Genomic DNA, 16,357 nt, shown 5'->3' on the forward strand with positions numbered 1-16,357 from the left:
TGTGTGAGATAGGCTTAAACGATCGCAAAACGATCGCATAGTGAATTTTCCGTACGATGTATCGTTTCGTCTAAACGCTGATCGTTATAAAAAAACCATAGTTCATTCAAAATCGTTAATCGTGCGATCGGGCGAATTATCGCACGGTGTAAAAGTACCATTAGATTGTATTTGCATTAGGCTGGCACAACCCCTCTGTCCCTCCTCCCCGCCCTTCTCATCATTAGGAATGCTCCAGGCAGATTGCCTACTATTCGTCAGCTGTGTAAATGCTAAACATGGGCTGGATCGTTAAGGCACCTGTGTAGTGTTCAGGCAGGAGAAAATGTTCCAGTGGCATTCCTAATGATGAAGAGGGTGGGGAGGAGGGACGGAGGGGTGGTGCAAAGTTAGGGCACAGATATTCTTGTTTGGCACGGGGCTGCAAGTTTAAAAGTAGTTTTTTAGGACAATAACTGCATCACCTGCCGAACAAACCGCAGAAAGATCTTGGATTAAAAGCAGCTATCTTAAGGTACAAGTGGTTTGGGGGGGACAGATTGTGGGTACAGAGTCGCTTTAACCTTTTCTTAAAGTATGCTGTGAAACAAAAAAAAATGAAAGAAAGAAAAAGATGGTTTTCAAATTTCGGGGTGGTATAGTTTTTACGCCATTCATCATGTGGTAAAACTGACATGTTATGTAGTTATCTATATCCCTCAACTCACTTCGATTACAATGATACCCAGACCACTTTTATTTTATGTTGACATAGAATGTAGCTTTAGAATGTTGACATAAATTGTAGATCTACAATGTAAGCTTAGAATGGTCACATAAAATGGTGACATAGAATGTAGGCTTAGAATGTTGTCATAGAACGTAGGCTTAGAATGTTGGCTTAGAATGTAGGCTAAAAATGGTGACATAGAACGTAGGCTTAGAATGTTGGCTTAGAATGGTGACAGAACGTAGGCTTAGAATATTGACATAGAAAGAAGGCTTAGGCTGGGTTCACACTATGTAGTAGTTAAAGGACAAGTGCCATGAAAAACTTTTTTCCAGTAATTGAAGCACATTACAAAGTTATATAACTCTGTAATATGCTTCAATCACCTATCTGCCTCCCTTCCCTGTCTTTTCCCCCCTCCACCCCCCACCAGGAAGTGTCCTATCTCACACAGACCTAATGACTGTCGTCATCATCACCAGGCAGCTCCTTCTTGTGAGGATGAGTCATCAGCAGGAGGGCTGCTCTAGGTCCTGTCACACCAGCCTCCCCCTCCCCCTCCTTGTCAGGTGACTCTGCTTGCTCAGCTTATCTTCTCTAGTGACATGACTCCTTCACTGAGTCCACAGCAGCAGGAGAGGGGGTATGAGGTGGGGGGGAGGGGGGCTGCCTATGTGCTGGAGTCAGTCTGAGGGAAGATAAGCAAGTGAGATGTGACAAGTGATGGCTTGCAGTAGTTCAGCCAATGGGAGCTGAGCAAGCCTGTCACCTGACAAGGCAGGGGAGGGGGAGGCTGGTGTAACAGGAGAAGGAGCTGAGAGAAGAGCTTGGTGATGGTGACGACAGTGATCAGGTCTGTGTGAGTCAGGACACTTCCTGGTGGGGGGTGGAGGGGGGAAAAGACAGGGAAGGGAGGCAGATAGGTGATTGAAGCATATTACAGAGTTATATAACTTTTTAATCTGCTTCAATTACTGGGAAAAAGTTTTTCATGGCACTTGTCCTTTAATACAAGAAAATACAAGCAGCTATCTGTAAATACATCCCTCTATGACCCAGCTCCATTGATTCTAATCCGTGGGTCACATTAAAGGGGTTATCCAGCGCTACAAAAACATGGCCACTTTCCCCCCTCTCTTGTCTACAGGTCAGGTGTGGTTTGCAATTAAGCTCCATTTACTTCAATGGAACTGAGTTTGAAACCCCACCCAATCTGGAGACAAGAGAGGGGGAAAAGTGGCCATGTTTTTGTAGCGCTGGATAACCCCTTTAAAAAGGATGTACCTGATGGTATATCCTCTTTAACTGCAAACCACACCTGGACTGGAGACAAGAGAGGGGGAAAAGTGGCCATGTTTTTGTAGTGATGGATAACCCCTTTAAAGCGGCACTATCAGCAAGTTCAGCCGTATGAACCTGCTGATATGCCGCAGTAGATCATTACCTGAGAAGTTCAGGGCTGCTACTAAAGCTTCTCTTCTCCCCCGCATTCCTAATTGCCCCTATGCTAATGAGGGGTTTAGGAGCATTAGGGGTGTCAGTCTGCCCCCCCCCCCGTGCCGTTCCCTCCATTGCCGCTCACTATGCACACATGGATATGCATAGTGGGCGGCACAGAGCAACCCCTTGGCCCACCCAGAGCAACCCCCCCCCCCCCCCCCGTGTCGTTCAGCTCACAGCCGATCAGGAGCCCAGGAAAGTATGCTGCTTTCCTGGTCGGCTGTCAGCTAAACGGCACGGGAGGGGGGCGGGCTAGGCAGCATGGGAGGGGGTTGCTTCGCATAGCAGTACAGGAGGGGGCGGACTAGGCAGCACTGGAGGGCCGAGGGGTTGCTCTGTGATGCCCATTATGCATATCCATGTGTGCATAGTGAGCGGCAATGAAGGGGGCGGCACGTGGGGAGGCAGACTGGGTGTGCCAAGCTGGTGCTCGGCCCTTAGGGTGACGCCCCAAATGCTCCTAAACCCCTGATTAGCATAGGGGCAATTAGGAGCTATCCAAGTAATGCGGAGGGGAAGAGAAGATTTAGTACCAGCCCTGCACTTCTCAGGTGATGATCTACTGCGGCATATCAGCAGGTTCATGCAGCTGAACTTGCTGATAGTGCCGCTTTAAAGCGTAACTGTCATGTTTTTTTTTTATTGCAGAAATCAGTAGTATAAGCGATTTTAAGAAACTCTGTAATAGGTTTCATCAGCCAAAAAAGCCTCCTTCTGTACTCAAGAAGCAATCTCCCAGCCTCCCCCCCTGACTTCTTATCTGTGCATTATCAGGTAAACACGTCTTCATTACAGAGAAGCCAGTGAAGACGGGCTCTGCTCTCTCCATTGTAAGCCTATGAAGGGGGGAGGGGCTGGGGGAGATGAGGGAGCAGGAAGAGGTGACATGAAGGTCAGCTGTTTGTAGACTCTCTGGGCACCTAAAACGCAGGATTCAGGTGTCAGAAAGGTCAGTGCTTATCTATGAACTTACTGAGAGAAGATTGCAGGGTGTTGTGCTGTGCAGGACTGCTCCGTGCTCAGTCACTCCTAACAGCCCCTCCCCTCTCCATAGCCACATAATGGAGACAGAAATCCTGCTTCATCTGATGTGAGGGGGGAGGCTGGGAGATTGCTTTTTCACTACAGAAGGAAACTCTTTTAGTACATAAAACCTATTACAGAGTTTATTAAAATCGCTTGTACTATAGATATTTAATGTTTTCAGAAAAATGATCCTGAAATGACAGTTACGCTTTAAGCTCCATTCACTTCAATGGAACCGAGTTACAAAACCTGCACCCAGTCTGGAGACAAGAGCGACGACGCTGGATAATCCACCCCTGTGCATGATGGGAATTGTGGTTGAGACACAGGTTGGGTAATGGGGAACCCTCCTCCCTCCAGCTGTTGCAAAACTACAACTCCCATCATGCCTGGACAGCCTTCGGCTGTCCAGGCATGATGGGAGTTGTAGTTTTGCAGCAGCTGGAGGGCCGCAGGTTCCCCATCCCTGACCTAAAACCCAATTTGACCCTACATTTCCCCTCATCCCACCCACACGGGTGTACTGAGCCCCTCAGGTGGGCTGCCCCCTGTGGTGTAAATTATTTTAGTCTATTTCTATATGTAGCAGTAGTATATATCTTATAATAGCGGCTCAGCAGCTATAACGCCGGTGCATACACTATTTGTCAGTCAGTCACACCCAGGCCTAAAATGGCCTCACTCCTATCTCCACACAGAACGTTCCAGAGGGTGCTGCCGCAGCACGAGCGGGTGGGCGTGGCCGCTCGCCTCTAAGCCCATCCCCTCTCTCCTCTTTGACAGTACAGTCACGCCTTCCCGGGCCAGTTGAATTCTGGGAGTTGAAGTTCCTCAGTCCCAGTTATCCTTTAGCTTTGTACCTCATGAAAACTACATTTCCCGTCTTGGACCGAAGCGGCTGAGACTGGGCATGCGCAGTGCATCCCTCCCCTGGACTCCCCCGCAGCCCGGCTGCTTGTTTTCCTGAGTAGAAGAGCCGCAGTGGAGGAGACAGGACCGGAGCTGGTTGACAGTGCTGAACCTGCTGCTACCTGCGCTCACAACCTGCCAGGTAACCGGGCCGCCGCTTCTTGTCACTGAGCCTCAATAGGAATGAGCTGTTCTTTAGGGGGCGCAGCCAATGTCACCGGTGTCAGGAGAGCTGCCATTGTTATGTACTAAGTGCAGAACACAATCCCGCAGCTGCCTCACGTCATCCTGAGGTGAGGTGACATTGTGGGGACTCTTTTTCCATCCCGGTTACCTCATAGAGTTCGTTCTGAGGCGATTTTTATTTTTATGAGGTAAAGTCTCGGTCCGGCGTGTGCCTAAAGCGCTGAAGCGGTACCGCAGGGATGTCAGGCTTTGGCTCTGCCGTTTTTCTCTTTTTTTTTTTTTTTTTTTAATTATTTGTCTGTGCCATCTCTCTGGCGGCCGCTAGGGGGAGCGCTTCGCACGTTCCTTTCTTCTCGCCCAGCGCAGCAGCAGCGCAGGTGGGGGTGGCGCACTGATGCTGCTATTGTATACAGTGGGTGAGTGGGGCTGGCAGCGATCCGCAGACTAGTGCAGGTATATGTGAACACTGCGGTATGATGTCATCCCTGGCATGGTGCTGAGGGGGGCCCCTGCCTGTCCTGGAGCTGAGGGGGGCCCCTGCCTGTCCTGGAGCTGAGGGGGGGGGGCCCTGCCTGTCCTGGAGCTGAGGGGGGGCCCCTGCCTGTCCTGGAGCTGAGGGGGGGCCCCTGCCTGTCCTGGAGCTGAGGGGGGGCCCCTGCCTGTCCTGGAGCTGAGGGGGGGCCCCTGCCTGTCCTGGAGCTGAGGGGGGGCCCCTGCCTGTCCTGGAGCTGAGGGGGGGCCCCTGCCTGTCCTGGAGCTGAGGGGGGGCCCCTGCCTGTCCTGGAGCTGAGGGGGGGCCCCTGCCTGTCCTGGAGCTGAGGGGGGGCCCCTGCCTGTCCTGGAGATGAGGGGGGGCCCCTGCCTGTCCTGGAGCTGAGGGGGGGCCCCTGCCTGTCCTGGAGCTGAGGGGGGGCCCCTGCCTGTCCTGGAGCTGAGGGGGGGCCCTGCCTGTCCTGCTCTTATATTGTGGCCTTGTGTGTGGATGGGGCAAGGTGACCAAGCTGGAGGCCTTCATGTACCAGCCCTGTGCAGAGATCCAGAGCCACATAGTATTGTATTATGTACCCAGGAAAGTGATCTGTATCCTGGCATAAGACTAGTGCCCTCCCTAACAAAGATAGCAGGGAAAGGAGTAGGGAAGCTTGGCCCTCAGGCTGTTGCAAAACTACAACTCCCATCATGCCTGGATGGTAAGAGCTTTAGCTTTGGCTGCCCAGGCATGATGGGAGTTGTAGTTTTGCAACAGCTGGAGAGCCATAGGTTCCCTATCCCTGGGCCTAGACAATGCATTGTTTCAGAAGGTGGGTGGCTTTATACCATGGGTCTCCAAACTGCGGCCCTCCAGCTGTTGCAGTACTACATTTCCCATCATGCCTGGACAGCCAGATCCAAAGCTTTAGCTGTCCGGGAATGATGGAAATTGTGGTTTTGCAACAGCTGGAGGGCTGCAGTTTGGAGACCAATGCTTTATACTGTATGGTGTGCATGTATTATAGCTGTGTGTTTTCGTCTGAAATTCTTCATAAAAGTAGATTAAGTGCAAAGCCGCTAATGGCTGGTGTAATGCCGACCTCCGTTCTGCTCTTATTCCCTCCAATCTATCCATTACATCAGGGATAGAGAATCTTCGGCCCTCCAGCTGTTGCAAAACTACAACTCCCATCATGCCTGGACAGCTTGCGGCTGTCCAGGCATGATGGGAGTTGTGGTTTTGCAACAGCTGGAGGGCCGAAGATTCCTCATTGTTGCTTATCCACCGCTGCTGCCTTCTTTCCAGCCAACCGGTGATGTCATGATTGAAGCAAAATGCAGACAGAAATCCAATGAAGCTCTTGTGTTGTGAGGAATGGAGGGATTCAGTCAGCCCCCACATAGTGCAGGCTTGCCCAGGCATGTGCCTGCCGTTACATAAGCGTGACCAGGGGCCATGAAATGAGCGGGCCTAGTTAAAGTGTGAATAATGCGGAGAACAGGTGCTGCTGCTGCTGACGTATTAACATAAAATCTTTATTTATTTATTTTTCTTTTCTTTAAAGTTTTTAGTGAACGCTGTGTCACTAGAGGCACTCAATGCTAAGGGAAGATGAAAGATCTAGATCTAGGAGTCGAATATGTCATACCCAGCCTTGGGTACAGAAATGTTCGGGAGCAAACCAACCCAGACGAGAAAAAAGAGCAAGAGGACTTCAGATATTCCAAGGCTAAGGCACTGGTTAGTTTGACTTTGTTTGTATTTGCAACATTGTTCTTTATGTATCTGTAAATTATACGCAGCTATATGTGTGAATACACAGCTGCGGCAATGCAGACGTATGTCTTGTGTGAGGAGATTATTTCCTGGCGCTGAGGTTGCTTTGGCAATGCATGTGTCACAATACCTTGGTGGGGGCAGCATCATGCCTTTTGCCTTAGAGTGCTTTTACACGGATTAATTGACAGATTCTCTGCCAAAGATTTGAAGCCAAAGCCAGGAACAGGCTATAAACAGAGATCAGGTCATAAAGGAAAGCCTGAGATTTTTCCTCTTTTCAAATCCATTCCTGGCTTTGGCTTTAGATCTTTGGCAGATAATCTGTCAGATAATCTTTCTGTGTAAATGGAAGCTTAGGGTCCTCTTACACAGACAGATTTATCTAAAAGATTTTTGAAGCCAAAACCTGGAATGGACTTGAAAGGAGGAAAAATCGTAATATTTCCTTTTATGACCTGTTCTGTTATTAGTCTGTTCCTGGCTTTGGCTTCAATATTCTGTCCAATAAATCTGATCCTCAGGCTATGTTGTTACACAGTATTTTTGCTTCAATATTTTTCAACCAAAACCAGGAGTGGATAGAAGAAAGGCTATGTTCACACACTGTTGAATTTGAGCGGATTGGCCGTCATTTAATGGCAAATAACGGCCAATTTTTGAAAACAATGGACGTTGTTTTAAAGTAACAAATTATTTGCGATTAAATGGCGGCCATACGCTCATATTCAACACTGTGTGAACATAGCCCTTCTGTTTTCTATCCACTTCTGGTTTTGGTTGAAAAATACTGAGCAAAAATACTGTGTGGGAACATAGCCTTATACATATAGTGTATGATGGTTGAAGGACAATCTGCTTTGCTTCAATGTGGCTTCTCATACAAACTAGTAGAATTTGCAAATGCAAAGCACCAAGGTGGCTTTCACCTGGCAGTGTTTTGTTCAATATTTAACAGCTGTATTTGCAAGAAAGGAAAAAAAAATGTAGTAGTACTGTGTGGTGCGCTATGTATTAAAGCTACATAAAAATAAGTATACATATCTGATAAATGCAGGTCCAGCCTCCCTCAGATCATGCTGCACTGTTTATACAGTTCCTGGTAATGTCAATAGGCGTTATACAAACTGCATATACCAGCTGCTTGGCTGTTTTTGGCACCTGGCCACCGCACCCAGGCTGTATGTAACCTGGGGTGCCCTGATTCCAGAGATAGGTGCAGGTCCCAGAGATGGGACCCTCATCTATCAGACATTTATGCCATCCTATGAATAGGCCTTAAAGGGGTTATCCAGCATTAGAAAAACATGGCCACTTTCTTCCAGAAACAGCACCGCTCTTGTCTCCAGTTTGGGTGCAGGTTTTGTAATGCTGCGTTTACACAGAACGATTATCATTCAAATTTTAGCAATAACGATCGCATTTGAGCGATAATTGTTCCTTGTAAACACAGCAAACGGTCAAGCAATGAGCGAGAAATCGTTTATTTTGATCTTTCAACGTATCGTCGTTCGTCGAAAATTCGCAGATCGCTTCATGTAAACGGTCTTTCAAAGATTCACCCTATGTGAAAGATGGGCTTAAGTGATCTTAAAACAATAGCAATAACAATTTTTCTTACAAATTTTCTAGCGATTTATTTGTCTAAACGATGATCGTTATAAAGAACAAATCGTTGCTTCAACATCTTTGAGCGATCGATTGGCCAAATTATCGCTCCGTGTAAACGTAGCATTACTCAGTTCCATTAAAGTGAATGGAGCTTAATTGCAAACCGCACCTGAACTGGAGACAAGACCGGTGCTGTCTCTGGAAGAAAGTTGCCATCTTTTTCTAACCCCTTTAAATATCGCAGATGGAATACTTCTCTGAAGTTATACACATAAGATTATTTCCTTGGCATTGTTTTGTAGGAATCACCGAAATGTTCATATTGGTCAATAAAAAATAAAAACAACTCAAAAATGAATAGAAATGTAATTGTATAATGTTCCATTAGGGCCTTGCATCACAATAACCTCAATATATATCCTTTCACACGGAGATCTTTGTTTAAGTGTCACACAATAGTATTTTGTTCCTTTGCTGCCGGTTTGCTTTGAAGCACGGAATACTGGAGAATGTTTCATTGTTATATTACACTGTATAGCTGACACCATGAGGCTTTATATTAATGACAGGACTTTACAGTATTTTACTATCACAAGCCCAAGTATGTAAATGTTTTGGATGCCTGCTCCACATATATGAAGTGTATGTCACACACACACATATCATTGTGGTGATTGTGTACACGAGCCTACACCCAAGCATGAGGATTAATCACTAGGTTGAGGGCTAACTTACATATTTAGGCCATCATAACACATGCAAATAGAGAACAGTTAGAAAACCAGTTAGTTCTGCTATGCAAGTAGTAAACAGTCATGGAAGAGAGATTGACCTTGTGTACCAGAGGTCTTTGTGTGTTGCTAACAGATGGTGCTACAGAAATAAAACCTTTTGTAGTTTTCAGTTACTGAGCAAGAATAGTACAACAAACATTCATCTGGATTCCCAAAGGAAACGGATGAGGAACGTAGTGTTACCTAAAGGGGTAGTTAAATGTAATTTGTACTTATCAGCTGCTGTATGTCCTGCAGGAAGTAGGGTATTCTTTCCAGTCTGACACAGCGCTCTCTGCTGTAACCTCTGTCCATGTCAGGAACTGTCCTGAGCAGAAGCAAATTCCCATCTCCTGCTTTCCTGACTGGAAAAAGTACACCACTTCCTACACAGTTCATAGTATGCAAAGCCCTAAACAAAAAATATTCACTAATGACAAGAAAAGATCTTGTCCTTTGGGCTGGGTTCACATATTGCATGTTTGTTTTTGTTTTTTATTGGCATCTTGAATGTCACCATAAGACTATAAGTGGCACAAAATGACAGGTATGATGGTCATAAGAGGTCTTGGTGGCACACAGTGTTGGTGAAACAAGAAACGGACAAGGAAGACCTGGTAACAACCATCCATTTTCAGACGGAACAACGTAGTAAATTGGCCACAATGTGTGAGCTGCCCGAATCGTCCCGTTTTGACCGGTTGGTGAACCTATAGTGAAAATGGCATGGGAACCTAGCCTAAATGGGATGTCTAGATGAGCATATGTACAGTAAGATGGGAGCAAAGTGGCTCTACACGTAAATGTGTCTAAAAGCGCCAACTTGGTACTTTATGTTCATAGCATTCAGACTACAGAAACAGATTTTACACCATTGCTTGTGCTGCATATTTTCTATCTTGCTGCAAACATTGATTATCTAGTATTGAAAGCAGAATTCTACACAGCTAAGATCTCACAGATCTCTTTTGAACTGGAAAACTGGACTTAATAAGCACTTACCTACTTGAATATTTGAGCCAAGGGTTGGGTTCTAAAATAAATTTGTACCCTTCCTGTCAGTTGTCAGACATTGTAAGTAGGAGGTTTTGTTCTGACATAGTAGGTGGTGGTTAAAAGTTCTCCCTGTAAATATAATGTTGTACCCATCATTCCATTTATAGCCCTATATTAACTACCTGCCTACCCAAAGCTTCACTTATCATCATCATCATCATCATCATCATCATCATCATGTGCCTACCTTAGGGTGCCTTTACGCAGAGAGATTTATCTGACAGGTTTTTGAAGCCAAAGCCAGGAATTGATTTGAAGAGGAGAAATCTCATCTTTCCTTTTTGACCTGTTTTCTGTTTATGGCTTCAGTTCTGGCTTTGGCTTAAAAAATCTGTCAGATAAATCTCTTTAAAGGCACCCTTACACTTCCAGTCAGGTTGCTCTTTGCAGTGATTCACAGTTGTGATGATGGAAGCAGTACTGGAATCTAGTCATATTACTCATGTGAGCCTAAAGGCTCATCACTTAAAGGTAATGTGTCACCTACATACCTACATATTTTTTAACCCTTAGACGACCCAGGGCGTATAGTTACGCCATGGAAGTCTGTCCCCAGACGACCTAGGGCGTAACTGTACGCCCTGGGTGTTTCTCCCGCTATGAAGCGTGCTCCGGAGTGGAGCGCGCTTCATAGCAGGTGGGGGCCGGCTGCAATCAGCAGCCGGGACCTCACCGGTAATGACACGCTGCAGCGATCGCGCTGCCGCGTGTCATTAACTCCTTAAACGCCGCGATCGCGGCGCTTAAGTGTAAGTGACAGGGGGAGTCCCCTGTCACCTACCGATCGGGACCCCCGCAGTGTGACTGCGGGGGTCCCGATCGGTAAAACGGACTGCCGGAGGTCTCTCACCTGCCTCCGTGTGGTCCGATCGGCGCTCTGGTCACTGAGCCTGCACAGGCAGGCTCAATGAGCAGAACGCCGATAACACTGATCAATGCTATGCCTATGGCATAGCATTCATCAGTGTAAAAATCCAAGTAATGAATGTAAAAGTCCCCCAAAGGGACTTCAAATGTGTAAAAAAAAAAAAGTTAAAAACACTAACACACAACCCCAAAACCCCTCCCCCAATAAAAGTTGAAATCACCCCCCTTTCCCATTATATAAATAAAACATATAAAAATAAATAAATAGATAAACATATAATATACCGTAGCGTGCGTAATTGTCCGATCTATTAAAATATAACAAGCGTCATTGCGAACGGTAAACGGCGTACACGAAAAGAGGGAAAAAAGTGCGCGGATTACCGATTTTATGTTACATTATATATATAAAAAAATTAATAAAAAGTGATCAAAACGTCCGATCTTCACAAATATGGTATTAATAAAAACTAGAGATCATGGCGGAAAAAATGACACCCCATACAGCCCCGTAGGTGAAAAAATAAAACCGTTATAAGCGTCACAATAGGCCCATTTTATTTATAATTAATTGCCAAAAAAAAGGATTTCATTTAAAAAAAAATATATAACATTAGAGAATCTGCGTAAACCTGCATATGGTTGTGTTCGGACTGACCTATAGAATAATAGTGTCATGTCGCTTTTACCATATAGTGCATTACGTAGACACAGGAACCCCCCAAACGTTACCATATTGCATTCTTTTTTGCGATTTCACCAATTTATATCTTCATAAATAATATATTTGGGATTCCATCATACATGTTATGGTAAAATGAATGACGCCATTACAAAGTACAACTATTCCTGTAAAAAACAAGCACTTACATGGCCTGTAGATAAAAAACTGAAAGTGCTGGAGCTCTTAGAAGGGGAGGAGGGAAAAACGGAAACACTAAGATCAAAATTTGCGCGGTCCACTGGGTCATTTTGGGCCTGGTCCTCAAAGGGTTAATGATCAGGGCCAGGTATTATTGCATGTTGTTGTTGTTGTTTTTCTACGTTGTTATTTTCTGATTGCAGTATTTTTTTGTATGTTATGGGGCTACCATCTTTTCCCCTGAAAAATAAAACATCCTTTGAAAATAAGACCTCAAAGTGGTATTCTGGTTCAGTTCTATGCACTTCAGTTGAACTGGGCTTCAAAACCAACACCTTAAGGCTGCATTCACACATTCTGTGTTCCGCATATGTGCCACGCTGTAATGAAGCAGCAACACGGCGGCTTCACCAGAGTGCGGCACATATACAGTTCCCCCGCTCCCAGCATCATGTGAGAGTTGAAGCCCGTGCTGGGGGGGTCTCTATTACAGGCATTCCATGCAGAACACAGAACATATGAATTCGGCCTGAGGACAAGAGTGGTGCTGTTTCTGGCCATGTTTTTCTTAAGACTGCTTAACAGCGATGTCTTTTTGCACCAGCAATACTGGTTTGCTGAGTTGTGTCCAGCTTTGTTATAGCTGTGTTCCAAAGTAAAAGCCGTTTATTTTTATTGATGCCCATTAAAATTATCATCTAAAAGTGAAGCAGTTTCCTTCTGATAAATTATACTTCTTTTTCTGACTAGAAGTGTAGTTTAGGCAAAGAATAGCATATAACACCTGGAGGATAGAACCTGTTAATATGAGGCAATGGATATTTTAGTCGAAGGTCGTCCTCTCACAAAAAAGACTAAGGGAAAATTTATTAAAGGAGAAGTCCCACCAACTAGGAAATCTGCGGGTGGGGGTGAAAATAACAAGTTAACTTACCCGTCCCCTTCTGCAGGAAACTGGGTATGTGACTGCAGCAGCAACGTGATGGCGGGGCTGAGCGATTGCTTGCTCAGCCAGTCAGTGACTGGGGCAGTCTCCCGTCTAAGTCACTGATTGGCTGAGCGGGCATTCACTAAGCCATGGTTGTGACATTGCTGGTAGCAGAGCTGCAGGACTCCGGCGGTGCCGAAAAGTAGGTGGGGCTTGGAGGGAGAATACATGGCCTTATGATTCCCAGCAGATTGTCTAAACATATGCCAAGAATCTCCAGTTGATAGCTACAGTAGATTGCTAAGTCTGGCACACTGTCTGCTTCTAAGTACATCTGGTGCATCTTCCATCATCCTTCATTTACGTGTAAGAAGCTGGTCCTAATAAGTCTGTTCATGACTTGCCATACTACTTCAGCTGTTAAATGCCAGACTGTGTTCCATATTGAAGAGAATGTGAAACAGGTGGCATTTCTATTTCTGTTTCAGAGGATGTATTCTTCCGTGTGCTCCTACTTCAGTATAGCAGTGGCTTTCTCTTGAGTGAGTATTAGGTATCCCCAGTAATATGAACCAGAGCTGCCTTTCCTAATCTTCTGCTTTGACAAGTAGGTGATAGGACACAAATACTACTGATCACTATTACAAGTCTTAGGCCTTATTCTCATGTTCCATGCACGGTCAGTAAATACGGGCAATGTTCTATGGAACGGAGTTCCCGGCATCGTCATTCTGAAATTCTTTTAAATCTTCATGCTACTGTTCTGACGCTGTTTTGGAGCTCCCGACATCATAATGAATCATGATGCTGGGGGTTCTGCTGTCCGGTCCGTAGCACAAGTTGCACTAGAAAATATGATAAAATATATAAACTTATTAAGTAATCGTTTATTAGAGATAGAAAAGGCATCTATTGCTTCTTGTGGCTATCTTAAGTGCAGAAAAGTACGGCAGTGACCAAAACGGTTATGTTAGTGGTGCCTCCTGTAGTCTGTCCTGACTAGTCCTGATCAGCCACCATCTTCTCAGTACTGACTGTACCCAGGTCATTACCAGTATTTCAATAGCAGCAAATGCCCAGTAGCACAAAAATGTCCGGCGTGACCTGACATATGGAAAAGGTTGTCTGTAATGTTTAGTTTACTAGAGTTTAGTTTCCATGGCGCTGAATAAGGAAGTGGGGCTGTGACCTATTACCTACATATGGCCATACATTGTGACTTTATGGTTTTTGTTATTTTGGAACTCAGCAAAGTGTGTGGATCAGATGTACAAAGTGATAAAAACAAGGCGTTTCTATGTCCTACATGTTGCCTAATGTTCAGTATGTTACCAGCCAGATTTTACTATTTAATTATTATTTACAGCCTGTCATTTTTTTAATTTTTTTTTTTTATTGCCTTACATTGTTCTCTGTTGTTGTTGAAATGTTACCTATAGCAGCATATGACTCTTCTTCTTTGTCCTCTTACCAGGGTAACTAGTTTGTTGTTGGATTATTCTTGCACGGTTCCCTGGAAACACCCCCCCCCCCCCCCTTCCTTTCCTCTTTTTGTTTCTTTTTTGTTTGTTTTTTGGTTTCACATCTGTGTGTAGGGGTCTGCTTACTTTAAGGGGCTTTCCTCCGCAGGCTTAATAAATATACTTAGTGACATCATACTGTTTAATGTAACTTACCTTTTCTATTGGTCTTAAAACACAGTACTTTTTATTTATTTATTTATTTATTTATATATATATAATATTGATATATAATATTTTTTTTTTTTTATACCTATCTGTAAACCAAGGCGTTTCTTCAGTATATATCTCACATCTTTCACGCCCATGATGTGAATTGTTTGAGCGGATAGCAGGATAGGGTTACTAACCAAGGACTGCATGTACAATAATTGCATTATGTCAGCTTTTTGTCACGATGAGTCAGCATTGTGCGAGGCTCCTACCCACTTCCTTATTTTTCCATCCGTTTGGATGATTTTGCAATGTGTCACAGGCTGCGGCTACGTACAGCCAGGCCTATTGTTATCCTCTTTGCATGTGATCATTGTGGCTGCTCCAGTATACGTTGGCTGTCTGCCTCGTCTTTGTATCCAGTAGCTGGTCTCGGATGTCAGGGCTCCCTATGACTACAGTTTTCCCATTGAATTAGTGCCTTTATCCTAGTTGACACTCCCATCTGCCAGCAAACTACAAACTCGCAGCTAGGACCACCGTTATAACGTCACCTTTTACATGTGCAATAAAAAAAAAAAAAAAAGGTAAAGAAAAATCTAAATGTCACAAAATATACTCTATACTGCGTGAGCTATCCATATATCATAAGTAGTCACTTGGCAATACGATAAAACACGGGTCTCCAAACTGTGACTCTCCAGCTGTTGCAAAACCACAATTCCCATCATGCCCGGGCAACTAAAGTTTTGGATTTGTAGTACTGCAACAACTGGAGAGCCACAGTTTATAGGCAGTTTATGGGCAGTTTAGAGCCCATGCTATATAACGAACGTGTTTTTCAGTGGCAATTAGCCAATTTGGTCACATTTCATCAGGGAATGTGTGTACAGTGATACTGGTGTCACCACTTCCCAATTTAGAGAGGAAGCCAAAACTGCAGGTAATATGCAGCGCTATAATCGATATAGTGATGTGTCCCTCTATATAGGTAATGCACTACAATGGAGACACATGAAAAAAGGATGTTAAATGGAGGGATGCATGTAATCAAATAAGCTCACTTTTGTCCTGCATGCTCTTATGAGGGTTATTATGCCTTTATAATACCTATAATGCCAAGACAAAAAAGTTTAATTTAAAGGGGTAGTCCACCCAAAAAAAAATTCTTTCAAATCAACTGGTGCCATAAAGTGCCAGAGATTTGTAATTCACTTCTATTAAAAAATCTTAAGTCTTCCAGTACTTATTAGCTGCTGTATGTCCAGCAGGAAGTGGTGTTTTCTTTCCTGTCTGACCCAGTGCTCTCTGTTGCCTCCTCTGTCCATGTCAGAAACTGTCCAAAGCAGGAGCAAATCCCCATAGAAAACCCCTCCTGCTCTCCAGACTGGAAATAATACAACTTCCTGTTGGGCATACAGCAGCTGATAAGTACTGGAAGGCTTGAGATTTTTTAATAGAAGTAAATTACAAATCTCTGTCACTTCATGGCAGCAGTTGATTTGAAAGAAATTTTTTTTGGGTGGACTACCCCTTTAAAGCAGAACTCCGGGGAATGCTAAAGTCCAGATCCGTCAGGGCATGGGGGAACTTAATGAAAAACCAGTGCCAGGGCTTCTGCAGCACAACATCACTGCTCATGGACCGCCACCACCTCCCGCAGCTCCTGCATCGTCATCTCCCGGCTGAGAAATGCCCGCTCGTCCAGTCAGCCACTGGGGCAGGATACTTCTACAGTCACTGACTGGTCGAGCGAGCATTTCACCTCCAGGACGTGTCGACGCAGGGAGCAACTGGAGCCTGGCAGTGGTTGGTGAGCTGGTGATGCTGGGGGGGGGGGGGCAAGTATATATTCTTTATTATGTTCCCCCACCCGCTCCTGGTTCTGAAAGTGTAGATTTGCTCAGAGACCCCCCTTAATGCATAAATGAAGGCAAGATATGATATGTTGCCTCTTGGGTGAAAAACAAAGCTAGAGGGATTAACCGGAACGGTATGTGTGATACAAA

General features: G+C 45.0%; 1 protein-coding gene across 4 annotated transcripts in view; it reads left to right on the forward strand.

Annotated features, from left to right (window-relative positions):
• The first annotated feature begins 4,014 nt into the window (after positions 1 to 4,014).
• Positions 4,015 to 16,357, forward strand: part of ABCC5 (ATP binding cassette subfamily C member 5) — a 55,431-nt gene continuing 43,088 nt past the window's right edge. The window contains exons 1-2 of one of the 4 annotated variants that reach the window (XR_011363615.1): positions 4,015 to 4,286; positions 6,367 to 6,542. Coding sequence is in view for 3 of the 4 variants with exons in the window: in XM_069974572.1 (XP_069830673.1) it covers positions 6,414 to 6,542 (129 nt within the window). In the remaining variant the exon portion in view is untranslated. The remainder of the gene's footprint in view (positions 4,287 to 6,366; positions 6,543 to 16,357) is intronic. The other 3 variants (XM_069974572.1, XM_069974573.1, XM_069974570.1) reach the window with 3 other exon arrangements.

Source organism: Dendropsophus ebraccatus, chromosome 6 (assembly GCF_027789765.1).
Source record: "Dendropsophus ebraccatus isolate aDenEbr1 chromosome 6, aDenEbr1.pat, whole genome shotgun sequence".
In the NCBI taxonomy this organism is placed as follows: domain Eukaryota; kingdom Metazoa; phylum Chordata; class Amphibia; order Anura; family Hylidae; genus Dendropsophus; species Dendropsophus ebraccatus.